At 42.6% G+C, this 27,022-nt stretch overlaps 1 protein-coding gene across 1 annotated transcript in view; it reads right to left on the bottom strand.

The window, feature by feature from the left end:
* DSCAM (DS cell adhesion molecule) overlaps positions 1-27,022 on the bottom strand; it is a 646,922-nt gene that overhangs the window by 574,575 nt on the left and 45,325 nt on the right. The window contains exon 3 of the mRNA XM_075542914.1: positions 13,913-14,059. Within this exon, the coding sequence (XP_075399029.1) occupies positions 13,913-14,059 (147 nt within the window). The remainder of the gene's footprint in view (positions 1-13,912; positions 14,060-27,022) is intronic.

Raw genomic sequence — 27,022 nt, 5'->3', positions numbered from 1 at the left:
ATAAACAATATCCCTTGTAAAGAAGATGACCCTTAAACAATTCACTATATGAGACTAAACAGTCAATGTTAACCCCAAAGCAAAGAGGAAACAGCAAGGGAAGCTAGAACCATGGAGACAAAGCCAACCACGTGGAAGTAGTGAAAACACCAAGACATGGTGAAAATTGTCACCAATGTCTCAAAAGAATGTGTACAAAATTCTTCAATGGGAAACCTGGTTGTCTGTGTAAACTCTCCCCTAAGATTAATAACATTATTGGAAAATGATCTATATATAAGTCTTGAATGCTTGATATTTTTATACTATAGAACATTGTTGCCTAAACAAATTATGATTCCTCAAATCAAATTTTAGCCTGCTGAAAATGCTAACATTTAGAATATCAGTATTATCACTGCCTAATATTATTTTGTGAATGATCTTATTCTTCCCTTCAACACTCCAGAAAAGAAAGCTCATCGATAAACAGTTCATAAGAGAATACACAAGGGTGCAAAATACAGTGCATTGATTTACCTAAATGCCCACTTGCTGACGGCTACAAAGGATCAATCATCAGAGGGAAAGATAACAGGCAGAAGATGCCCCACAGTGGACCATGACATGAAACTACTTTTACATGTATGTGAAGCAAGGGAATATTTTGAGTCTTTGTTTGGGGGCTACAAAGTAATGTGGAGTGGGATCTTTCTCAAGGCTGGGAATATGTGGATTTGAGGCCATGGAATTCTTAATGTATACAGGGTCTTATTCAGTACATTTAGCAAGCATTTGGTACCCGACATATTTTAAAAAATGATTGTTGAATACGTGGAAGAAAAGGGGATGGAAGAAAATGAATCCACTGGGTCTCAGTGACTTGTGAAGTTAATTCTCTATAAGCAAGGGCCCTGGGTGGAACCAACAATAGATTGGACTGTCTGCTAACTTAAAGGTTGTCAATTCAAAGCCACCTAGTGAGACCATGACATAAGTCGGCAAGCTACTTCTACACAGGTTACAGCCACGGAAGCCCGGTGGAGCCATTCTACTCTGTAACACACGGGATCACGATGAGTTGGTCTAGACTTGATGGCAATGGTTTTAGTTTAACTGTTTTTGTTTTTCTTTTGTTCTTTATCCGTCTGCCTCCGTGGCTCATAAGTTAAAACGCATTTTTCCTGCTTGGGGCTATCATCCAAAATATACCGCTTCCAATTTGAGAACGCAAATTTGTCATCTCCCGAAAGCTAATGCTTAGTAGATGCTCTGTTTACTACAAATCTTTGAGGACCTCATTAGCAAACTATTTTTAGAACTGATATATGTGTAGCTTGCACTACACATCTACCATGACCTTCCTTCTCAGAGTCACCAGAGCTTCCTCGAGATCTATAAACAACCAGATTTTAATTACTTTCAGGTGGCAGTGGAGTAGCATATAAAGACGAATTTGCTGAACAATACACTTAGATGATAAAATTATCATCAAATCAATGTGTGTGTGATTTTTTAAAGGACCAGTGGTGAGAGTGGTGATACTGGGAGGGTGAAGGGGTGGGCGTAGAAAGGGGGAATGGATTACAAAGATCTACATGTAACCTCCTCACTGGGGGACAGACAACAGAAAAGTGGGTGAAGGGAGACGTCAGACAGGGTATGATATGAAAAAATAATAATTTATAAATTATCAAGGGTTCATGAGGGAGGGATAAGTGGGGCGAGGGGGAAAATGAGGATCTGATACCAAGAGCTCAAGTAGAAAGCAAATGTTTTGAGAATGATGAGGGTAACTAATGTACAAATGTGCTTTATACATTTGATTTATGTATGGATTGTGATGAGTTGTATGAGCCCCCAATAAAATGACTTTTTTTTTAAGACAGAGGCCTAAACTTTCCTAAAACCTTTCATAAAGCACCTATTTATCAGTGGCTTTAGTCCCCCAAATTACAGCACACTGAAAAGAAAAATCTGCCTCTTCACCTTTTTACTTCTAGTCCATTGTGTATCCATCGCACAGAGCATGATTTCCCATGTTTCGTATGAGGATCGTTTTTGCTAAATGTCAATATAAACACACATGCACAAAATAGATAAAGTAATATCAAGTATTCTTACTGTTTCTGCTAGTGTTTCAAACTTCTTTTTTGAGAATGTTAAAGAAATGCTTCCTGAATTCTGTAAGCCCCTGGTATTTTTTACTTCAAAAAGGAAGCTTTCTGAAGAGGCCAGGTGTGGTTTCTGATCATCCGAATGTTGATCTCATCCCCTTTAGGTGCAAAAACTTCCTGAGGGCAGCTGAGTTTGCTTGTCACCACGACAAGTTAAGCAGCTTGCACTGAAAACACTTCATGACCTTCAATAATGTATAATGACATCCTATTGTAAAGGGGTGTGTGTGTATGTGTTTGTGTGTGTGTGTGTGTGTGTGTGGTATTGAACCTGCAGGGGCATGTGCTACAGTTACAGCACCCACAAGCATGCACACACTTCTCCATAGCAACACCCTCCTCTTTAAAACATCTGCCCCACCCCCAAGTTTTTCTCAGACCCACTTGGTTCTCTGACTAACTTCTGCTGACCTGTGCTTAAGAAAATCCGTGTGGACTTTGGTTGATGGTCTCCCCCACCATTGAGAAAGTCCTCCAGAGCCCGGTCCTCCCCTGTAACACGTCAAGTGCCCTGAGTAGAACGGAAAAGTGCTTTCTCCATCCTAAAATGAAAACAACAGCAACAACAAGGCCTTCCCTAACCAACCATCGCTTTCTGAGCTCGCCCTCGCCGTCGCCCAGGAAAAATCAATCTTGGGTGCTCGTTCCTGTATTCTTTTTCATCCAGCACAGCCAGAGGAGAAATACTCATGCCAGGGCTGGCAGCCTGGTCATCTCTCCCTTGGGCCCTTAAAGGAAAAGAAGTCGCCTCTTATCAAACCTTGGCCACTCTGCCTGGCAGACTACTTCAGAGAACACCGCGTCGCAATGCCCGCGCCTGTCCTATCTTGCACAGCCAGCCTCTCCGACGGCACCCAAGAATGACAAGAGATATTCCATGCACGTGTCGGGCTTCTGTCCTTTGATGTTTAATGTGGGTAGAAAAGTGTTCCGTTTGCCCAAAACACTGGGAAAAGATCACATTCTGCCCCTTGAAATCACTGGTCCTAAGAGAGAAAATTCTCCTTGAGACCTCACTTATAAAGGTATTCATGTGGGAAATATCATAACTGAAAATTGGGCCTGTGCTAAGGAGGGAATAGTAAAATGTTTGCCTTTTCCATTTTCCAAATTCAGTTACCCTGGGGCTGTGTCTTTGATGTTAATGTAGCTCAAGCCCCAGTGAGAGTTTCTCAATTTTATCAGAAGAAACAGAAATGGAAAGCTGAGTTCTCTGAACGCTGGCCTCCCTGATGATAAGGAAATTCACAACAGGCTCTTCCGGCGTAACCCACACATAAAAAATGCTGATTTTGCCCCTTTCTAGGATGTTGTCTTGCAGATCACAACAGCAGCAATACCTTCAAAAGCACATCGCCGACCTAAACTGCTACTAAGAAAGGCCTGCCTCTCTTCTTCCAAAAGTTAGTTAACGAGAACCTTTCGGATCACACCAGAATAGCATTCAGTAAGGTGTGGGCAGATGAGCTGCCCGTGTTGGAAGGCTCTCCAAATGCACAGTGGTCCCCACAATGGCTTGAGCGCACCAATGACTGTGATGGTGGCTTACGCTCAGGCGGCCTCGTGCTCTGTGCACACGGGGTCTCCGTGAGTCAGAGATGAGGTCACAGCAATAAAAGCAACAACCACCCAAAGACTAGGACAGAGTCAGGTTGCGTTGTTCTGATCTTTCCGAGGCTTTTTCTTCTGTTTAGGGAAAGCCATTACAAGATGCATATATACATCATGACTCTTGTTTTCCCTGGTCCACAAGGCAATAGGGACCCAACGTATTCATTTAGACAGCTGATAGCAGTGTGTGTGTGTGTGTGTGTGTGTGTGTGTGCCCCTTAGATATTTTCTGTCTGCCTATTCACAAGCCTTTTGTTTTCTGCTTTGTCAAGTGGATATGGAAAGCCAAGCTTAGGGTGCATAGTGAAACATCCAGATGCACTGTGCAGGTGAACCATGCAGGTGAGTCAGTCAGGCAAACATCCAAGGAGAAGGCACAGAGAATCAGATCTTATGCGCCTCTGAAGGAATTACAAGACTGCTCATTGAAAGCATATATGTCGAGACTGATTCACTGCCTTTGGGCTCAAGACCAATCGTTGGAAAAAGACATCATGCTAGGTAGAGGGGAGGAGTCAATTGCAAGGTGGGAAACCCTCAAGAAGAGAGAGGAACACAATTGCCAATGGACTCAAGTATACCAGCAATCACCACAAATGTGGCGTGGGATCGGGCGATGTTTCTGTTCTGTTAAGACAGGAGGTGACATGAGCCAGAGCTGATCTGACTCCAGTCAACAGCAAGAGCTCATTTTTAGGCCATCGCTGTTTGCCTTCTGGGTACCCCTCAAAACGACTGATGGCATCAGCAACCCAAGGACCTGATGAAAAAACGGCACATCTTGATTCCTGAATGTACACTCAGCTCAACCTAAAGCTCCACTGGGAAGAAATCAGTGCATGGCTCAATGCACAGTAAGCTAATGAAAGCAAGCATCCAGATAGCAAAATAATCTATTCCGCTTACAGTAAAATTCAGGCAGATACACGTTTGCTGTTTCCACCACACAGTGAAGAAAGCCTAGTTCTTTAGCATCCAAATTCCATGGGGGGAAAATAGAAATCAATCAGTTCCGACCTGAAGGAATACACGGGACATCTTTATGTCATCTTTTTTGTAAACAGTTTTATTGGCATGGGTGGTGCATATCCTACTTTTACAGTGGAAAAAAATCTTTAGAAGACAAATAAACTGTACAATTTGCCATCGAATTAATTCCAAATCAGGACAAACCCATGTTGTTTCATGGGAGTTTATTGTTATTATTGTCATTGTTTGGGTGTCATCGTTACAGAAGCAGGCCACCAGGCCTTTCTTCCGAGGAGCCTCTGGATTAACCTGACCTCTAATCTTTTGGTTAGTCGTCAAGCTTTCTACCAAGCAGGGGTACAGCACTGCCTGAGGTCTCTAAGAGAGGAGAGATCATCATCACAGCCATGATTCCTCTAGAGCTCTGGCCGAGAGCATCTGCATTCCCCAGCTCTCACCTATTAGATGTAGGCCTCTCATGCCTTCCTCCTGGAGGGGTGTCGAGCAGATCCCAGGCACTGGGCGCAGCAGATGGATACACAGTCTCCTGCACAAGCATCTTCTCCAGGGAGAAGCATCTTCTCCTGCACAAGCATCTTCTCCACTGAGCTCCCGGAGTGGTGCGGAGGGTCACACCTTATGCAATGTCCATTAGGGTCTTCTCTTGACTCTATTAGCTTCCAGCTTTCTGAGGTCAGCCACTACTACCTCTCCATCTCTACCACTCCCCACCCCCGGCGGTTCCCCGCTTATTACATTAGAATACTTACACAGGCTTATTTTCATGGCTGATTTACTTAATTGCTTTTCTCCATGGAGAGAATCAGCAACTAAAGTACATGATGTGTGCAGAGAAGGGATGTTTCCTGGGACACATTTCCCAGCCAGATTCACTGCAGGCCAGATTACTTGGTATCCTGGGAAGAGTGTGGTGGGGTGCGGCCACTGCCAATTAATCAATCTAAACCAACCCAGCATGTAGTGATGGGGCTTCTCCGTTTACTTACAAGATAGAAATGGTCTCATACACTAGCATCCGCAGTGTCATTCCTGGAGCTCAGAGGTCACTCAGAACAAAGCCAGACCCAAGGAACCTCTGTGCATTGCAAGGTACTCCCCAGCCGTCAAGTCTCCAGCACTGACCTCCAGCAACCCGGCCCCAGGGATATAAAGAGGGGCCTGGGCAGTAGGAAGCCACTTCTGGGTGGAGCAAAGAACTAAGTACCTAGCTCCCTACAGACAGGCTGGTGGTTCAAGCCCACCCTGACGCTATTTGACTCAAAGGGGAAACTGAACGTGAAAACCCTCCTGGCCAGCCAACACTGCACACCTGGAAATCAGCATAACAGCAACTTGTTGCAGCAGTTGCCCCACCGGGCAGAAATACAATCTGTCACCACTTCAGCCGTCAGAACCTGCCTTAGATATGAAGACAATGCACGTTTTTGGCCCTGTTTGTTACCTCCAGGGGCTTCAGGACCTCCTTTCCTGAGAAACTTTGGCAGGTGCCATGGGTGGGCTTGGGCACAGGGCCCAGATCCCAGGTGTCAGCAGCGAGTGTGCCTCCTTTTCGAGGGCATGACACTCCCTGAGAGCCCTATTATCAACCACAAGGTCATTTGTACTGATAGGTCTTTTTGACTCTGGCTGAAATAGCTGAGGATAAACACTAATTTGCTTCCCCACCCCGCCCCCAGCTCTGTCACAAAGGGCATCTTTGGAATATCTTCTGTTTGGGTAAATGGCTTACTTCCAAACAAAGTAGCAAATCAAAAACCTAAGATTGATGTGTTCCTCAATGCATTAAAGACCTGCACTGTGTTTTCTTCCTAAAAATTGTGGTCAAGCATGAAAAGCCCAGTGCTGATGCCCAGTTCTTGATGTTGCTATGAAAACATGACCAAAGCCGAAGCAGAATCCAGATTGGGGGTACACATGGGAGCATCAGTTCCAATCAGCACACAGGAAATGCCACTGTCCTGCAGCTTCCAACTCGCCCAGCAGAAAAAGCCTCACCTTTTCCTTAATGAGGTTCCCCTGGGGAAGAAAACCAGCCCCTATTCGTGGAGATGGCAAATGCTAAACTCTGTGGAGTCTGACTCATAACTCGCCCACAGTGAGAATCCCGACTCACAGTGCTCGATTGGACAAGGTAGAACTGCCCTCGTAGGTTTCCCAGGCTGTAACTATTTAAAAATTATTATTAATCATTTTATTGGGGGGCTCTTATTATTAAGCACACTTGTACATATGTTGCCATCCACATTTCCAAAACATTTACTTTCTACTTCAACGCTGACAGTGAGATCGTATTCATGTAAATATGTGTAACTGAAATAAGAACTTAATCTACTATCTATGTTTGATGTACTCTGGCATTTTATAGTATTCTGTTCCCTTCTTCTTTTTAAAATGATCGTCAGTGTGGCTAAATGGATTTCTCAGCCCATCGCTTGAAACACCAATTTATATTGAATTTCAGAGTATGGAGTATGAGCTCCAACAGGCGTCTTAATTGTATCCTTTCATTCCCCGCTGGTTCTCCCAAAGAGTGCTGGGACATTTGTGAGGTCCAGGAATGCGTGACAGAAACTAGAAAGGACTCATTCACATCTCTCTCCTGTTCATTTGATAAATGTGGAGACTGAGGCTGAGAGAGGAGATGCCAGGTCCCTAGTCACCGAACTCAGTTAGCCTGAGACACAGTTCACAGTGTCAGGCCGATGCTCTTTTTTTAAAAACCCACCACCACATCCCAACTTCTCGGCTAAGGGATCTCATGTTGGTGGCGGTAGCGGCCCTGCCCTGCACCACAGTCACCAATGTTGTTCTGGTCACTATGCCAATCCCTCTGTGCAAAGGTCTCCCTTGCCTTCACCTGTCCTTCATTTACCAGTGGTCTCTGATGTCTTTTTCTAGTGCACATCTTTCTGGATGGCCTGTCCAAAGGAACTGTGAGGAAGTCTCACCATCCTTGCTTTTAAGGAATATTCTGGATGTTTCTCCCCAAGATTGGTTTGTTTGTCCTTTTGGCAGTTCACAGAATATACATTATTAGCCAACACTAAATGGAGTCAGTCAGACCCTCTCTTTTACTCAAGAGCTTGAGCATGTGTGAGTGGTTTGATGATTTCTTTTGAGGAGTAGAAAGCCTTGTGTTTTCTTTTTCCCCACTGGTGATTCTGAACTGCTGACCTTGCATTTAGCAGCCCAACACATAGCCACTGCACACACAGGGCTCTTTATCCATGTGAGCATACAACCAGTTAAGATGTTTGGAAGAGGCATTAGAACATATGTACATATCTGAACATGTATGTAATTTAGCAAGGGGACTTCAAAAAATTAATGGGCATATCTAACCCTCATTGTCTGCATAAATACTGTTCAGTCACTTAAAATTTTAATCTGTACCAGTCAACAGTCCATGTATTTTAGTCTGAAAAGCTGTTGTTTATAAATATGCTTTATTTTTCTTTATAGTATTTTAAATTCTATATTAGTAGCTAAATTGATGATATTAACAATAGGATGACACCTAACAACAGCAATTACCATAAGGCACATGGAGCTGATTTTTAACATTCAATGATAAAATGGTATCTTTAAAGTGACCTATAGCTATATGAATGGATTTTGACCTATAACTTACTTATAGCCCAATCTAAGAACAATTGGCTCTTATAGTGTGGCCCTACTCAATAGTTTCCTTCATGAAGACATCTTGACGATATGAATGTTATACCAAAGTGTGGTGAAGAAGTCAGATGGTATCTGGTTATCAGACAGGGTGGTGTCTGGGATCTTAAAGGCTTGTCCTAAAACAAGTAGCCATCTAAGGGAGAGGTCAGCTACGTTCACATAGAAAAAGCATACGAGCCTGTGTGATCCAAGGACTATAAAGAACATAACCTAAGACTGGAGAAGATAATAGCATTAGAACTTAAGTGCTGAGCACCCAGTTTGCAGAAGACTATGAATGACAGCGAAAGCTCAAAATCCGTTTGCAGGGTCCCCACGGTCAAGTCTCTAGTGCGTCCCCTCTGACTGCAGCCAGGGATGTGAGCAGCACACTACCAGACAGACTGCACTGGAAAGCAGATTGATACAGATGCAGCTAGGCTAAAAGTTAACACCTTTTCCTTCGTTTCCACCACTTGTCTGTCAGTTTGTCATTCTGCGTTGGCTTGTGGGTTGCTGTGATGCTGGATGCTAGAAGTTGGTATTTCAAATGCCACAGGGTCACCCAAATTGGACAGGTTTCAGAGGCGCCTCCTGATTAAGAACAGACAATGCAGGAGAACTTGATCCCCCACTTCAGGCAGGAGCTGCTTCAACCCGTAGGGATGGCTTCCAAACACTGTCAGACACTGAAGGTCTAGTTCATGGAAGCAGGATGTTATCAAAGTTAGTGTCGGAAGATGGGCCCCTCGGCTTTGAAGGCACTCCAAATGTGGCTCAGGAGCAGCTGATTTTTCATAGTGAAGTCAACCATGGTGACGTAAATTGGGTCAAGTCTGTGGGAGTGGAACCTCCGGGACCTTCATCTTGTGATGAGGCACGACGCAAGATAGGGACAAAGAGCTCAAGAAGCTGCCAATCATCTGAACTTGGAATGTCCAACGACGGATCTGAATTGTGGAGCTCGAGAAGACCCCAGACTGCTGAAAGTTCACACCCATCTGTCCTGGACGAAGTACAACCAGCGTGCTCCTTCGAGGCAAGGATGGAGAGACTCTGTCTTACGTGTGTCAGGCGAGACCACTCCCTGGAGAAGAACGCCGTGCTAGGGAGAGGGGCAGCAGACACAGAGGAAGGCCTCGCCGAGACAGACGGACTCCGCGCTGCAACAGAGGGCTTGCGCATACGAACGGTTGTGAGGGTGGCGCGGGGCTGGGCAGTGTTTCGTTCCGTTGTGCGGGTCAGAACGGCCTCTGTGGCACCTAACAACAATATCGTTTGTTCTCCCGTTTTCATTTGTTCTAATTTTTCATTTTTTCTGCTGTCTTTTCTACGGATGCTTTCCTCTGTTTTATTTTGTGCTTGTTGGATATTTTTGGTTTGGCTTGGTATATTTTTTGTGTGTATGAAATCTAGGATAGGTACATCTGTAGAGGCAGTAACTGGGTCAATAGTTTCTTAAGGTTCTGGAAGGAGACATTGGGTGAAAGTACAGAGGTAATAATAGGGAGGACAAGACAAAAGAAAATGGTTAAAATTGGTGTGGTGATGATTTCACGGGTCTTTTTAATTATTGTTAAAACAACCAAATCGTGTAACATATGAATTATATGTCAATAAAATGGTAAAAAATAGTTCACTGGCAAATGGAATTAAAAGACAAAGGAACTCCTTCACAGGCTTTATGAAGTCCCCTCATAATGGAGCCTGTATATGTATACATAGTACATGTTCTACATCTGTGTGTGCATAACATATACTATGTTATGTAACTGTATATGTTTGTGAATGTGTTTGTGTATATATATATAGTATGTATACATATTCCTATGTATGGTGTATTTCAGTTTATCTATCGCCCCTGAAGCAGATGTTTCTATTTCTCGCCCAGGTGTCCAATTCTCCTTTCCTTTAAGCCCATTCCCCACTGCAGACAGACACGGCCATGTGACCTGCTCTGGCCAGTACAACAGGAACATAAAGGACACGCATCACACTCCCACTCAGAGCCAGTTGGCAATGTGTCCAAGTTCTCCTCCCCTGCTGTGCAGAGCTCAAAGACTCATGTTCAGATTTCCTGGTTACAAAAAGGTGGACACTCTGTGAGCTGACTTCTTGAATGTGGGAGATTACAAATATGACAAAAAAGTTTTCCTTCCCTGAATCCATGGCATTGTCTATGTACATTTGAATGTCATTCCACTCTCCGTTGGACTCAGCCAGATAACTTGTTGCAATTTTCCTTTATTTAAGGTCCCTTCTAGCCAGATCGACACCTGAGGCTAATGAGTGGATGGTGCTGACTGAAGGTCAGGCGGTATGATGTGGTCAACCACAATCTCAAGATGAGGCCAGCGTGGGCCATGAACCCTAGTGTAAGGTGACCAGATTTTAACATTTGTAAATTGGGACACCATTGACTGGGGTGGAGGAGTGGGATTGTTGATTACAAATTTGGCCTATATGGAGCAATAAAAATTTTCATAGAACACAAAAATAGTATTGTAATATTTTTAAATTTCAACATAAGTACAATTTACAAATATAATACATTAAAAATTATGTATAGTATTATTTTATTCTTTGGCAAATTTCTCATCAGAGTGATTTTTTTCAGTAGATTGTTGCTGTTTAAAAGGTCATGAAATTTTTCACAATAATTTGTTAAATTATATTTTACACATAAAATGGCTTTCAAAGTCTCAACACTTAATTGTGATTTTTCTGATGTCCACACTTTATTTACCATAAAAAAAGCACGTTCAGTCACAGCATTAGTTCCTGGTTAGAACAGCGCGTATTCCACAATTATTAGTGCATTCTTGTATGGAACATGGTTTGTTTCAAAATGATGAAATATTTCTAACCATTTGTTCTCTATTGTGATTTTTGATGATGCCCAAGATTTAGCCTTTTCCTTATCAATATATATATTTAATAATGATACTTCATTAAAAAGATCATTTTCGGATATATTACTACATGGGAAATTTTCAGTAATATGATCAAATGATTTTTGCACATCATTCCAATTAAGTTCTTATTTTAATGTAACCCAATGAAAATGTTCAATATCATTGTAATGTACCGTCCACTCTTCTAAATAATCTATGCAGTTACTATAGAACTTTTTAACGTGATTCATGGAATCTGCATGATTTATTGCACCTTGTTCTTCTAGCTGGCTTATACTATTACGGATAGTTAATGGAAGAAAATTATTTTTTAACATCTCTTGACACTGAAATTTTAAATTATTAACTTCATTTGCTACTTCAATTACTGAAATTTTGTCACTTTCGATAAGTTTTATAGCATTTTGAAAAAAGAGCTGCTTGATTGTGTACAAACTCTAGCCAAATTTTTGAAGATTAAAAAAAAACTCTTCTAAAATTCTAAGACATTTATCCTGTGATAGAAAGTAAGATTTCAAAGGATCGTATATTTTCAATATCTTTCGACAGCTGGCAAAAGAGCTAACCAGCATGTTTTACTGTATCCAAATATTTTCTGATATTCGGCTTCCGCAGTTTCACAAAATTCTTTAAGCATTTCAACGCGCACAGTGTATATATAGAAATAAGTCTATATTTTAATAACAATATTTTCCACATCTATGGGCAACAAATCAGCAGCTGTTTGAATGGTGTTATGTATTATGTATATTTCCTTCCCGTTCTCCCGCCGTCCCCTAGCTTGTCATGCATTCTTTCCAAAAATCGGGACTTTTTTTGAAACGCTGCGGGATTCAGAACAAATTGTTTAAAATCGGGACTGTCCCACCAAAAGCGGGACGTCTGGTCACCTTACCCTAGTGCTGATTGGCAATGGTGACCAGGAAGAATAGTATGTGCCTCTTTGGACATGGAAGCTCCACACTGGGACTTCTCCAAGACCTAACCCTAGATATCTGTGTGTTTGTAACCGTTTTCATTGCAACCGGTCTCCAGCCACATACGGTGTACATTCCAGTGGATGAATAAACCCATAAGGGTAGTGAGAACCAGAAAGGGTCAATGGCTACCTGTTTGGCAATCTGAAAGAAGGCTTTCTTTCTTTAAGCCAACTCCACGTGACTATGATTGGAAATGAGGATGGAAGTGGGAAGCTCTGAGCTGGATCCACGTGCACATTTTCAGAATTGTACTCATTCATCCTGGTCCTCCTTACCATGCACTCGGCCATGAAGATACAATTTACCTACTTTGCCGTTTCTTGGCATTCTTTCCCACAAATCCCTCCAGAAACCATCAGGAAAGCCAAACTCACGAAATTAAAAACACTAAGCAAACAAGACTAGCAACTAGCATGTAAACAGGTATTTTGATTATCGCACTCATGCTCCGGTTTTTAAGAGTGGCATTGTTTTAGAACCCCAACTTAGCAAATAAGAGGATTAATTAATAAACAGAATTCATGATTCTATGACATACGGTGAACTTTGGATCCACTGGGAGGACAATATTAATAAAGCTTGAAAACTTCTATTTTCTATCAGCATCCTAGATTATGTATTCTTTAAAGGTGACGTGTTTTGGTTTTGATTTGATTATTTTAAGTGTTCACACCTTATTAAATAATAACAAAGACGCTCTAGCCAATCATAAAGGAAAAAATTTAAACGAGCTATTAGCTCCAACTTGTTATCTTTACAAGTAGACCAACTTTTGATGGTAATAAAAATGAGATCAAAATACCTTTGGAAAAATGCGTTTGCCAGTGAGGAGGCGCGCACGCTTGGCTAAAGACACACAAACGGCGGCAGGTACTCAGAATACACAGCGCGCACCATGGTTCTTTCCAGAAAGCACCCAAACATATTTAGAGACGCCAACAGTCGTTGTCCAATGATGTGCAAAATAGGAAAATTGAGCATTGTGCTTTCTTTGGCCTTCCCAAATAAACGGCAAAGAGCAGAAATCAACTATGCTTCAATACCATTAGAAATGGAGAACCACCATTCCCTAGAGGCTAAATTTCCATTGTGCAATTTCTAGAGACCAATACTAAGCCAAGAACATATTTCTGTACAGATATGTATTTCAGCACAAATGTGTCACTCTTAGCAGTAGCTTCAAGAAAGAGGTAGAGGCACAGCGTCAGTCTTAGTCACTTAAAAGACCCCGGGGAGAATGACATCAGGACTTCCGTGCTTCAGACCTTCTTCGTCAGAAGGTCAATCATAAGGACGGCACCGAGGTCTGGGAAGATGCAAACCTAACACCCCCTTATGTTTAGAGGCACAATCTCCTCCTAAAAGCAACATAATTGCTGCGCTCACAGTGCAAGTAACCAACTTCCAGCCATCGATGAAGGCCAGATACCTCGATCCAACATTGTGAAACAACATTAAACCATGTTTAGTTATTCGAAAGCGTCTCCTGTAAGCACGCCAATTTTAAAACTACAGCAAGCACATAAGTGAAAAGCCAGTTGTTCTATGAGAAATAACCTGGCAAAAGGTGAGCCTGGAAACGCCGTGCCACGTGGCCTACCTGAGACAAGTGAAACAGTGTCTTTCTCCCATGAGACAACAGTGATATACGCCTCCACCGAGGAGGGGATAATGCACTTGAAGACGGCCACATTGCCTCTCATGGTTCTCTGGTCCTCCACACGGACTGTATAGGGCTCCCGTAAAACTGGAAGGGAAGAAGAGGAGCCGCCGTTAGACACGCAGTCAGACAAGCGCATGATGAGCGTTCGCTCATTCGGATACACACATTTTAGGCTAAATATCCTCATAACTTGAAATACCGAGATTGGGAGAAAAATTAGAAATTCATTCGACGTCTTTGATTCTGTGATGGGTTGAACACTGTGTCCCCTCAAAATAGGTGCTGAGACCCTAGCCCGAGCAGCCATCGATGGAAGTTCTGGTGGCACAGCCATTGAGCGCCTGGCTACTAACTGAAAGCTTTCTGGTGTGAATCCTCTGGCTATCCCCAGAAAGGCATGGAAGTCCAGCCTCGGGCACCCAGTGGGGCAATTCTACCAATAGTTTCACCATTATTTGGAAATGAGTCCATGGCACAGGGTTTGGGGTTTTTCGCAGAATTGAAGCTATCATTCCTTTTGGAATTAGGGCTTTCTGGATATGTTAATGAGGTCTGTCACTATAGTGAGTGTCATCAACCTGATCCCTTGTGAGACATAAAAAGAGCAGGTTGGACAAGCTTTCACAAATGGGGGAAAGAGAGTGGGCTTTTGGAGACTGCCAGGACATTGAGGAAGGCAGGGGTCACAGAAGTTGAAATGAGGATCACCTTGCAGAGGCAGCAGAGAGCGACCTTGCCCCTGGAGGCAGGGCCCTGAATTTTGACTTGTAGTTCCTTAGCTGTGAGAAAGTAAAATTTGGTTCCCTGGTGGCACTCACTTGTAGCATTTCTGCCATGGCAGCACTAACAAAGTCAGACAACCACCAAACTTCAAAACAGCCACTCCATTAGCGATTAGCTATACTGTCTGCTAGTAGGGCAAGAACATGCAAAACATGTGGCCTGCCCCCAAAGGCATCTTGCGCTGGGAAGTAGCTTCTTAAAAGGGAGAAGGCTCCCTGTGGGAAGTCCTGATGATGGAATGGGAAACTCTTCTCCACGTCTTCTCAGGACCCGCTACAACAGAAGTGATTAAGCAAAAATCAGGAGAATTTTCTGACTATAAAGAGAAAGACTTACACACACACACACACACACACACACACACACACACACACACACACACAGGAGAAGCTACTTCTCAGGACTCTGAAAACTCTGTGACAATGATAATAATTCCCCATAGGTGATTTTTTTCTTCTTCTCTTAATGACAGTTGACAAGCAGTTTTAGAAACAACTATTCTGCTTCCTAATGCTTGGGAATAGAAACTGAGGATTGATTCTTTCCAAACCCTTTGAATGCTGCCAGAAGGCCAGGAAGAGTTCAGAGGGCACATTCACATGCTGCAGGGTTGGCTAAGAAGCAGCGTGGAACTGGGGTTTGGTACCTAGCTTACATATCCATTTCCCTGGGTTCACAGTCACACCATGTCATTCAATAACTGTGTGGTAGTGAGTAAGTTATTTTACCATCTGTTCAAGGGGAATGATGATGCTATAAGAGGAACTCTCAAACTGGGCTGTATCTGCACCCATCAAGCTTATTTCAACTCATAGAGAACTATACAGGACAGAATAGAGTGTCTTAGGTTTTTCATGACTATAAATCTTTTCAGGAGCCAAGAGACTCATCTTTCTTGTTCAGCGTGACCAGTGGTTTTGAACTACTAATCTTGCAGTCAACAGATAATTCATAGTCTTCAGTACCTCCGGGGTTCCTACTGTGATTATTAAATTAGTACATGCATGTAAAACCCATCGAACAGTACCTGGCCTTAGATGGTTAGGGATGGCAATGATTGCCAGTAGTCAGGGTTGGATTCATGTGTGTGAGGAAAGCCTCTAACTCCAGACATAGGACAGGAAGTGTCTAGTCCAAGTTTACACTGACACCAGATAGAAAGGTCAGTGTGTAAGGTTTATTTCTCCAGATTTTAATTTCTTCATATTTAAAATGAGGGTTCTAAGGCAGGAAGGTCTTTTTAATCTGAACTCCATATGTCTATAATATTCTAAGATACCTACAGACAACACGGGATTATCCAATAGTCTATTCGTAAACAATGAATCACTTATTGGCCAATAGACACCAAGAAAATATCCCTGGGATTCACTTCAAAAGAAACTAATTTACCAACTACTTGAGGAAGGAATCTCTAAAATGAATCTCCTTCTCCCAACAGAAGGAATAGAGTTCTTCAGAAAGGAGACATTTTTAAGATTGGAGCTAACACCATGGTGCATCACCATATTTGCTCAAGTGTATGCCACTCATTAGAAACCTGAGGAGTGCATTGTCCCTACCAGTCCATTTTTAAAACTGATATTTAACATTTTGCCCAAACATGGAGAATTCTTTACTGTCTCAAACCAGAGATTTTTCCCACTTTGGGACCAGATGGTGAGGTCCCAGGTGTTGAATGCACAACTCCAAGAGTGAGTTCAATAGCTAACCTCCCAGGGTGCCTGAGGCCCTGAGGCTTAGAACTGATGAAATAGGAAGATACCTTGAGAAGTAACATTTCCTTAAGGGGTAAAACCTGTGGTCCTAGGTTAGAGAGAGATAACAAAGAGACAGATAACCTATGTAGACTCATGAATAATTGGGGATGGAGGGTTGGTGAAGAAGAGAAGAAAAGTGGGCAGATGAGAGAAGATACGGACAACAGAACATGACAAAGGCCTTGAGGAAGAAGCCATCATCAAAGGGTTCCTTCCCACAGAAGGAGGTGCTTCCACTTCAAATGTGTGCACAGGAGACCCAGTGCGTTATGGTTGCTTCCAAGCTGTTAAGTCACACCATCTCCCCAAACGTTCACTGAGCATTTGTACACATACAAGTGAACATTAATGAAAGAGGGTCGCATTCTGTGTCTCTATCTACCACTCGTCTGCCCGTTTATCACACTGCGGTGGTTTGTGTGTCGCGGTGATGCCGGTGGCTCTGTCACTGATATTTCCATTGCCAGCAGGGTCACCAAAGTGAACAGGTTTCAGCTGAGCTTCCAGACTAAGGACAGACACTGACAAAGGGCTCACCTCCCCAATGCAGAAGAAACTGCTGAAAATCTTATGCATGTCTTTGAAGCATTTTCAAGTCCTGAAAGATTAAACAAAGGAAACAGCCTTGTTGGAGATACTATTGCTAGAATGGCCTCAAGTCTGAGAGCTCTCGAAATGTAACTAAAAGGGAGATGATTCCTTGGAGGCCTTTGTATGGTGACATGAGTCTGATAAAGCCTGGGTGAGTGGAGCTTTTACGGCAGCCATTTGCTGATTGGGCACGGCTCAACATAAAAAGAAAGAGCTACAAAAATATTCCAACGTTTGGAACTTGGAAAGTGTGAATTTAGAAAAATTGGATGTGGTCAAAAATTAAATGGAATGCATGAAGATAGATACACTAGGTAGGCATTAGTGAGCTGAAATGGACTGGAATAGGCCATCTTGAATCAGAAAATCAAGTGATTTACTATGCTGGGAATAACACAGTCAAGAGTAATGGCATGGAATTCATTGTCAGAAAGGACCTTGTTAAATAGATCATGAATTACAATGTCATCTGTGATTGGATTATATCTATCCAGCTCCAAGGAAATCCACTCAATACAACTATTATTCAAAGTTATACACCCACGGAAAAACTAATGATGGATAATTCTACCAATGGCTTCGGTTGAAAATTGATCAAACCTGCAATCAAGATTCATTGATAGTTATTGGTGATTGAAATATAAAAGCTGGAGATAAAGAGGAAGGAACCGTAATTGGAAAATATGGAGTTGGTGATGGAAATGAAGTTAGTAATCGTATGGCAGAATTTTGAAAAACTAATGACTTGTTCATAGCATAAGCCTTTCTGCAACAACACAAAAGTCAACTATACACATAAAAATCCTACATCTGTGGAAGACATGTTGGCGAAGCACAATATCACCAGCTAAAACCAGGCCAGGGTTGACTGTGAACCAGATCATCAACTGCTCAGATAGAAGTTCAAGACAAAGCTGAAGAAAATGAAAACAAGTCCACAGGAAACAAAATATGACCTTGAGTCTGTCTCCCATCAATGTCAAAAACATCTCAAGAACAGATTTGCTTCATTGGACACTAATGACAGAAGACCTGATTTGCTGTGGGAGGACATCAAGACCATTGTTCACGATGAAAGCCAAAGGTCATTGAAAAGACAGGAAAGAGAAAAAAAATCAAAGTGGTGGCAGAAGAGACTCTGGGACCTTCTCCAAATTGTAGAGTAGTTAAAGGAAGTGGAAGGAAGGATGAGATCAAGGAGCGGAACAAAAAATGTCAAAGGGCAGCTTGAGAAGACAAGGCCAAATATTATACGGAAATGTACAAGAACTTAAAATTAGAGAACCTAAAGGGAAGAAGATGATCAGCAGATGAATGATGCAGGAAGCATCAGGAGAAGGTTGAAAGATTACACAGTCATAGTGCCAGAAAGAACTAGTCAAAAGTCGACCATTTCAGGAGGTACCAATGGTGCTGAAGGAAGAAGCTCAAGCTGTACTGAATGCATTACCAAAAACAACGCTCCAGGAATTGATGGAATGCCCATTAAAATGTTTCAGAAAGCTGAAGAAGCCCTGGAAGCACTTACTCCTCTATACGGGAAACCTTCTAAGACATCTACTTGGCCAACTGACCTGAAGAAGTCCATATTTGCGCCCATTATAAAGAAAGGTGACCCAACAAAATACTCAAACTATAGAACGATATCACTGATATCACAGACAAGTAAAATTTTACTTCAGATCATCCAACAATGTTTGCCACAGCATATTGATAAGGAACTGCCAGAAATTCAGATTCAGAAGATGACATAGAACAAGGGATCTAATTACTGGTGACAGGTGGAGCTTGGCTCAAAGCAGAGGATACCTGTGTTTCATTGACTATGCAAAGGCATTCGACTGTGTGGACCATAATAAACTGTGGATGTGGTTGTTATATAATTGTCAATTTAAGGATTAAGCGTACAGGGGTAGAGTCTAGCCTGTCAATCAGGTCATTGCCAATGAGGTTTCTGTGTGGACATAGGCTTCCTCTGAGAATTCTGGGAATTCCGGTATTTCCTCCTTGGAGATGGGAGATACTCTGCTTACACTCTGGGAGACATAGCAGCTGACAAGATACATGTAACCACTCTGATGCAGCCCTGGCTGCTGGAGAAACTATGCAGAGACCCCTGCCAGTGCTGAGATATTTCCAATGCCACTGGATCCAAAGCCTTTCTACCCACTGGCCTGTGATCCTTTACATTTGGTGTCATTGCATGTATTTCATGAGTCTGAAGAGGACTTTGCAGATTGCTATCAGACATATGGGCTAATATCAGACTTATGGATTTAATCTGGACTGGGCTGGGATGTTTTCTCAATGTCCAATTGCTCTTGTATATAAATCTCTTTCTTATACACATGTGTGTCCATGGATTTGTTTCTCTAGTCTACCCGGACTAACACAGTGGATCACCTTTAGAAGAATGGGAATTCTAGAAACTTCATTGTGCTCATTCAGAACTTGTACATGGATCAAGAGGCAGTGATACAAAGAGAACAAGGGAATATTGCATGGTTTAAAATCAGTACAGGTGTGCCTCGGGGTTGTATAATCTCACCATACCTGTTCAATCTATATGCTGCGCAATTCTTCAGAGAAACTATCATATGAAGAAGAATGTGGCATCCGGATTGGAGGAAGACATACTAATAAAGTAGAGTACGCAGGGGACACAACTTTGCTTACTGAACGTGGGGAGGACTTGAAGCACTTGCTGATGAAGATCTAGGATGGTAGTCTTCAGTGTGGATTACAACTCAATGTTAAGACTAAAATCCTCACAACTGAACCAATAGGTAACATCATGAAACATGGAGTGAAGGTTGAAGTTGTCAAGGATTTTGTCTGGCTTGGATCCACAATCAATGCTCATGGAAGCAACAGCCAGGAGATCAAAAGATGTGTTGCATTAGGTAAATCTGCTGCATCAGACTTCTTTAGAGGATTGAAAAACTAGGATGTTTCTTTGAGGACTAAAGTGCACCTGACTCAAGCCATGGTCATATGGGTGCATTGCATCATGTGGACGTGAAAGTTGGACATTGAGTAAGGAAGACAGTAGAAGAATAGATGCATTTGAATTGTGGTGCTGGAGAAATAGTCTGCAAGTACTGTGGACTGCTATAAGGACAAACTGGTCAGTATTAGACAGATGAGGGCCAAAGTGCTCCTTAGAGGCAAGGAGGGCAATAGTTCATCTTACATATGCTGGATATGTGGTCAGGAGAGAGCAGACCCTGGGAGGACATCATGTTTGGTAAAGTGGGGGACAGTGAAAAGAGGAAGTCCCGGGATGAGATGTATCAACACAGTGGCTGACTAATGGGCTCCATTTGGCACGGGAACAATTGCAAGGGTGGCACGGGACTGTGCAGTGTCTAGTTCTTTTGTGCAGAGGGTCGCTATGGGTGGGAGCCAACTTGATGGCCCCGAACACCAACCCAGCAGGAAAGCACAGAGGAAAGCAACAATGGCCACCATGCGGCTTAGAGAGTGCCTTCGGACCAGGAGTGCAACCGTGCGCAAGTCCTGCTCACTGGGGACAGGCACAGAGGATGAGCAAGCCCTGCTGACCTTCCTGGTGTTCGAACCAAATGGCCACGTCCTAGAAAACCCTCCAGGTCCGAGAAACTCCACACACTCCATGAGGCCCCCCTCTCTCCTACAGCTCATCGGCCGCCTCCCGAGACCAGCAGACTTCTGCTTCTCCCCACTCCTCGTCAGGTTGCAAGAGGTCCAGATCATCTTGGACCCAGAAACCACAGTGGTGGTATGGGGAGTGGAAGGAAAATTACCCCCTGTCTCTTCCCTTATCCAGATGATGTATCCTTGATGAGAGATCATCTGTCCCCCGACCTTTAATTTAAGAAAATTCTCCTAGAACGTCTAATGATGCTTGCCATATGGTAGAAGCTCAATACATATATGGAGATTGAATGTATTAAAATACAGACTCTCTCTCCTTGAAAAACTTCTAATCCTATTAGTGAGTATATTGTTAGCTATTATGCACTCTGCTCCAACTCACAATGATCCCTTATACAATTGGATTGGATCCCTTGTACAATTGGGTCCTCTGTACAATTGCATTTCCTATGGCTGATTATCTAAAGTAGATTTTTCAGGCTTTTCTTCCTGGTCCTTGTTAATCTGGAAGCTCTGCTGGAGCGTATTCAGCATCATAGCAACACAGGCGCCTCCACTGATGATGGCTGGCTGGTTGCTGCACCTAACATTCATTAGATTGGCAACTTCCGCACAGAAGGCAAGATTCTACAACTGAGCCACGAATGCCCCCTAATATGTAAAATGCATGCATCTATATATGAATTTATTGCCTCGACTGGAAAGGGTTTAGTTCTTGGTTTTTATTCATTATTTTAAAGAAAGAAGTTTTGTATTTTAATTTGAGATTTCCATTTCATTAATGGAAAAAAACGTTTACTCCTGACACCGACACAGGTTTAGAAATTGGCACTGCCAAAGTTGGGGATATAGCTCTCACTGCACAAGCTAAGTGAGATTCGGGAGAGCCTTGTTGCATAGATTTTGTCTTCACTTTACAGTTGAACACTAATCATTTTAGCAGAGAGTAGTCTAGAAATTGACGATGTAGGCAAATTCGGAAGGAAGTGTAGTTCACAGGTGATCGGCACTTGCACTGCGGGATGACAGTATCTAACTTTGTGCTTCTGTCATAAATTGGGTTGTCCTAGAGGAGAAGCTTGGGACACGAAGCAGGGTAAAGTGTCTGATTAAGGACCTGATCCCTGGAGAATCAGCAAGAGAGTGAAGAACTAGGGCAGAAAGGGGAAGAAGTTGAGTGGCGTGTGATTCCAAATGAAGCCCCAGCCCCCATCTGATCCTGCAGGGAGCTCTGAAGTGTCCATTCTACTCTGAGCCCATCTGAGCTCTGTGCAAAGAAGCTGTGATTTTCTATTCCAGGAGTAATTCTGGCCATGGCTTGGAACTGGTCACCGAAGGTGTCTGTCCTAGGTACATTCCTCTGTCTTTTCAGAGTGGGGGGCAGCTCCAGTGAACAAGCAGCCTTCCTGCAGACCTTGGAGACAGATCTGAGAATAACTACGTGCACTACAATCATGTTACTCTTCTTTACGACCTACAAGCTTTGAAATGTACCCATAAGGTCTAATAGGCTGTGATGGTTAGGGATTATGTCAACTATATATTCCTGAGTAAGGGTAGACCTGCAGTCCATCCTATCAATTGGGTCACTGCTTGATGATATCTCCTTGGTATCATAAACTTTTTGTGTAAGAATGAGAGACACTGGGGACTCTCTCTCTCTCTCTCTCTCTCTCTCTCTCTCTCTCTCTCTCTCTCTCTCTCTCTCTCTGCCACCTTACTTTCCTGCTTGTTGGGACTCTGATTATATCCAGAGTTGGCTCGGTGGGTCACCAACCCTGAGTATTTTTGAAGCCCTTTTGTGTTAGTCTGGGTAGACTAGAGAAACAAATCCATGGACATGCATATGTGTGTAAGAAAGAGATCTATATACAAGAGCAACTGAACATTGAGAAAACATATGATTTTTTGTTCTTTGATGCCTGATACCTGATCCTTTCGATACCTCGTGATCACACAGGCTGGTGTGCTTCTTCTATGCTTCCGCCCCACTACTATCATGACCCCAATTCTGCCTTACAAATCCTGCTAGACCAGAGCATGTACATTGGTACACGTAAAAGCTCTCAACACAGGAAAACCAGGACAGATAACCCCCTCAGAAACAATAATAGGAATAGCAATACCATGAAGGTAGGGGGAAGGTGGGGAAAACAACAGAAAGTTGGTGTAGGGAGATTTTTTTCATTAACCTCAGTTAGCTCTTCCATATGCGCACGGATCAGTATTCTGATAAATACCTAAGGGGACCTCAGGTTCTCTCTCCATGTTGCTTTCTCAATGATCATTTGCCCATAAACTCTAACTGTTCCCATCTCTCCAAACTCATTTCTGTGTCCTTGGGTTGAGGGTTCTAGTCTCCATTTAGGACCCATTCCTATACCTGGCCACTATCATGTCAATGAGCTAACAGCAAACACAGGGTTCATTTTGTCATTCTACTTTTGGGGATCACTTTTATCCATTGTCTAATGTCCATGCTTGAAATTTGTCATTTTATACATTTGATCTATGTTTGCTTTGCTGGTTTGGTTCTTTCAGATAGAAAATTAGATTCATTCTCTGCTACTCTTCTCAATGTTGCCTATAAGTGAAAGTCCCAGCCCAATGCTATTAATGAAAGTTTAAATGAGGCTTCCTAAACCTGTAAAGAATTGTTGTCTCAGAAATCCACAGAAGCAGCTCTACCTTATCCTATCGGGTCACTATGACTCAGTGGCAGTGAATGAGTACTAAGAAGGAAATTTGAAAATATCTTGACTTGCCCAAGGTCCTCCAGCTGATGACTATTTGCTAAGTAGAGAATATGACCTGGGAGGAGCAGTACCGCTTCCAGTGGCTCACCTGCATCCCGGAGTTAGGTTACAAATGGCAAGGGAGTGGTTCCTTTCGGAGCACAAACACCATTGCCAGTGCATAAGAAATTATGTGTATGTCTTCTCTCTATTGCTTGCATCCAGACCTCAGTCACAGTCACTATAATGTTAAAGGCAAGAATCCCCTGGGGTGCAGTATGAGAGATTATAAAGGCAGTTTTACTTGAATTATTGCAGGAAAAGATTAGTACCTCAAGGGATAATATTTATTCAACCCAATCTTACATTGTAGTCAACAATGGATACCATACACCTCCCTTCATCTATCCTTCTGAACAATTACCAAGTACTGTACTAAGTACTATACTGATATCTAGCCCTGAATAGTATTTGACTCAATGGCAGTGGGTTTTTTTGTTTGTTTGTTTATGTATATGTACATTAGAATCTACTTTTTGTTATTGTCGTTAGGTCCTGTGGAATGGATTTCGAAAGAGAACCGCTATGTACAACAGAACAAACATCGCCTGGTCCTGCACCATCCTCAAAATTGTTATCCTTGAGCTCGTGGTTGCAGCCATTATGTAAATCCATCTCATTGAGGGTCCTCTTCCTTTCCTTGGCCTTCTTCCATGGGAGCCTTGGTGGTGGTGTGGTTATGTCTTGGGCTGCAATCCACGTGGGTGGCAGTTTGAATCCATCAGCAGCTCCACGGGAGAAACACTGCACTTTCTACTTCCTAAACGGTTACCGTCCCTGAAACCACAGGTAGTCGCTATGGCAGTGAGTTTGGTTACTTTACCAAGCATGCTGCATTTACTATCAACCATATAAACATGGTAAAACCAGATTTCAAAATAATCCAATAAATAATCTGAGAGATTATTACAACTCTAATACAGTCATAATGTGAACTACGTGAAATGAAAAGAGAAATCCCATTTGGTACATTAAGCCAGTGTACGCATGCTGGGCTCATATTTGGTAGATTTCGTAGAACAAAGGGCATACCAGTGCCTGAAGAACAAAGAACAAAAGTGCCTGTGCACAAAAGGTGAGGGTTGTAGCAGACATACCAGACAGGAGATTATGCCAACCCTATCACTCTAAACTTTCAATGTCATGAACAATTAATAACCAGATATATTAAAAATGTTAATGGAGCGCCACAATAATCCGTTAATTTCAATGTCTATCAAGAGAACTAGTTGGCAGTCTATCGTGTCAAGAGGTAGCATTTGAGCAGGAACAACGGTGCTGAAGGAGACTCTCATACTGCACTGAATGCACTAGCCACAAACAAGGCTCCAGGAAGTTATCAGACACCCATTGAAATGTTTCAAGAAAATGAAGACGCACTGGACGCACTCACTCATCTATGCCAGGGCATGTGGACGACAGTTACATGGCCAATGGACTGGATGAGAACCGTATGTGTGCCCGTTCCAAAGAAAGGTCATCCAACAAAATGCTCAAGCTATAGAATGATATCATACTCCAATAAAAGGTGACTTAAGATCATCCAACAGCGGTTACAGGATCACTTACATAGTGAACTGCCAGAAGTTCAGGGTGGATTCAAAAGAGGAAGCCGAGCAAGGGATATCATTCCTGAGAAATGAATCTTAGTTCAAGGCAGAGAATACTAGAAAGATGTTTACTGTTGTTTCATTGACTATGTAAAGCCATTCGACTGTGTGGACCACAAGAAACTGTGGATCACCGTGAAAAGAATGCGAATTCCAGGACACTTCACTGAGCTACTTCGGAACTTGAACATGGATCAAGAGGCATTTGTGCAAACAGAACAAGGGAACACTGCATGATTTAAAAGCAGGGAAGGTGTGCGTCAGGGTTGAACCCTCTCACCATACCTGTTGAATCTAAATGGGAAGCAAATCATCAGAGAAACTAGACAATATGAAGAAGAGTGTGGCATCTGGGTTGGAGTAAGCCTTCTTAACAACCTGCAGTATGCAGACGACTCAACTTGGCTTGGTCACAAGCCAGTGATTACAACTTTAAGTACTTGCTGAGGAAGATCAAGGATTGTAGCCTTCAGTGTGGATTACAACTCAACGTCAGAAAGACCCAAATCCTCACAATTGGACCGATACGTAACTGCATGATACATGGAGAAAAGGTTGAAGTTGTCAAGGATTTTGTCTCACTTGGTGCCACAATCAGGATTCAGGGAAGTAGCAGTCTAGAGATCAAAAGACAAGTTGCATTAGGTAAATCTACTGCCTAAGATTTCTTTAGCACATTACAGTGCAAGAATTCTGTGAGGGCTAAGGTGTGCCTGACCCAAGCAATGCATCATATGAATTTGAAAGTTCAACATTGAACAAGGATGTCCGAAAAGAATCGATGCATTTGAATTGCGGTGCTGGCGAAGAATACTGACAGTACCATGGACTGCTAAAAGGACAAACTGATGTCTATTGCGTGAAGTAAGGCCAGAGTGCAAGACTTCATCTTACATATTCTGGGAAAATTGTCAGGAGAGATGTCTCTGGAGAAGGACATCACATTTGGTAAAGCAGAGGGAGGGGTGGCAGAAAAGAAGAAGGCCCTCAACCAGCTGGATGGACACCGTGGTTGCATCAGTGGGTCCAGGCATAGGAACAACTGTGAAGCTGGCGCAGGACCGTGCATTGTGTTGCTGTGTTGTGCATAGAGGCGGCATGGGTGAGATCCAACATGATGGCACCCAACAACCACGTCAGAGACTGAACGCAAGTTATATACAGGAATAACTATTTGAAGTGCTACTTTCCTCCATACATTGTGAAGTGGGGGTTATTGTCTTTACCACACATCATTAAAAGTTTTCACCTGCTAAGTGGGATTGACTATTTACCCATGACTGATAGGTTTGGAAGTCCCGACAACAATTGCAGTGACTTTATTTTAATGATTTAAAGATATCAATTTTCATAGCTTTTGATTAAAGTCAATCTTTTCTTCCTTTCTTTAATACATTCTAGAAATTCACGAACATGTCAAGAAGATCAAAATAGAGTTGGGAAAATGACTAGCTGGCAGCATGAGTCACAGTCATGCTTGATTGCTTACTTCAAAGTGATCAAAGACAGTCATTCGGGAACACCTCATATTTTGCTCGTTACAATGTCTTTAATAACCTCCTCCTCACTTACTGCAGGAAATATTACAAAGCTTCTCTAGCTACCTGATGTCTAAGGCAACAAAGTCAGATTCTCTTTCCCTGCCATTCTATTGTATCAACCTGCTCAAGGATTTGATAGGCCAAGCTCAAAAATAATTAGAATGCTGTTTGCTATCAGGAGTCTAGCTGAAAAGTTGTTGTTGTGGATGTTTCAGGGGAGGGGGTTTTTAAGTCTATAGAATGATATAATTTGTCTGTAGACACAGTCATTGATGCCTCTGCGTCTCAAGCTATAGTCCTGGGTATGGATATAGAATAATGATGACCGAAT

This window comes from Tenrec ecaudatus, chromosome 2 (genome assembly GCF_050624435.1).
Source record: "Tenrec ecaudatus isolate mTenEca1 chromosome 2, mTenEca1.hap1, whole genome shotgun sequence".
Lineage (NCBI taxonomy): Eukaryota > Metazoa > Chordata > Mammalia > Afrosoricida > Tenrecidae > Tenrec > Tenrec ecaudatus.
This window is presented reverse-complemented; position numbering and strand designations above follow the sequence as displayed.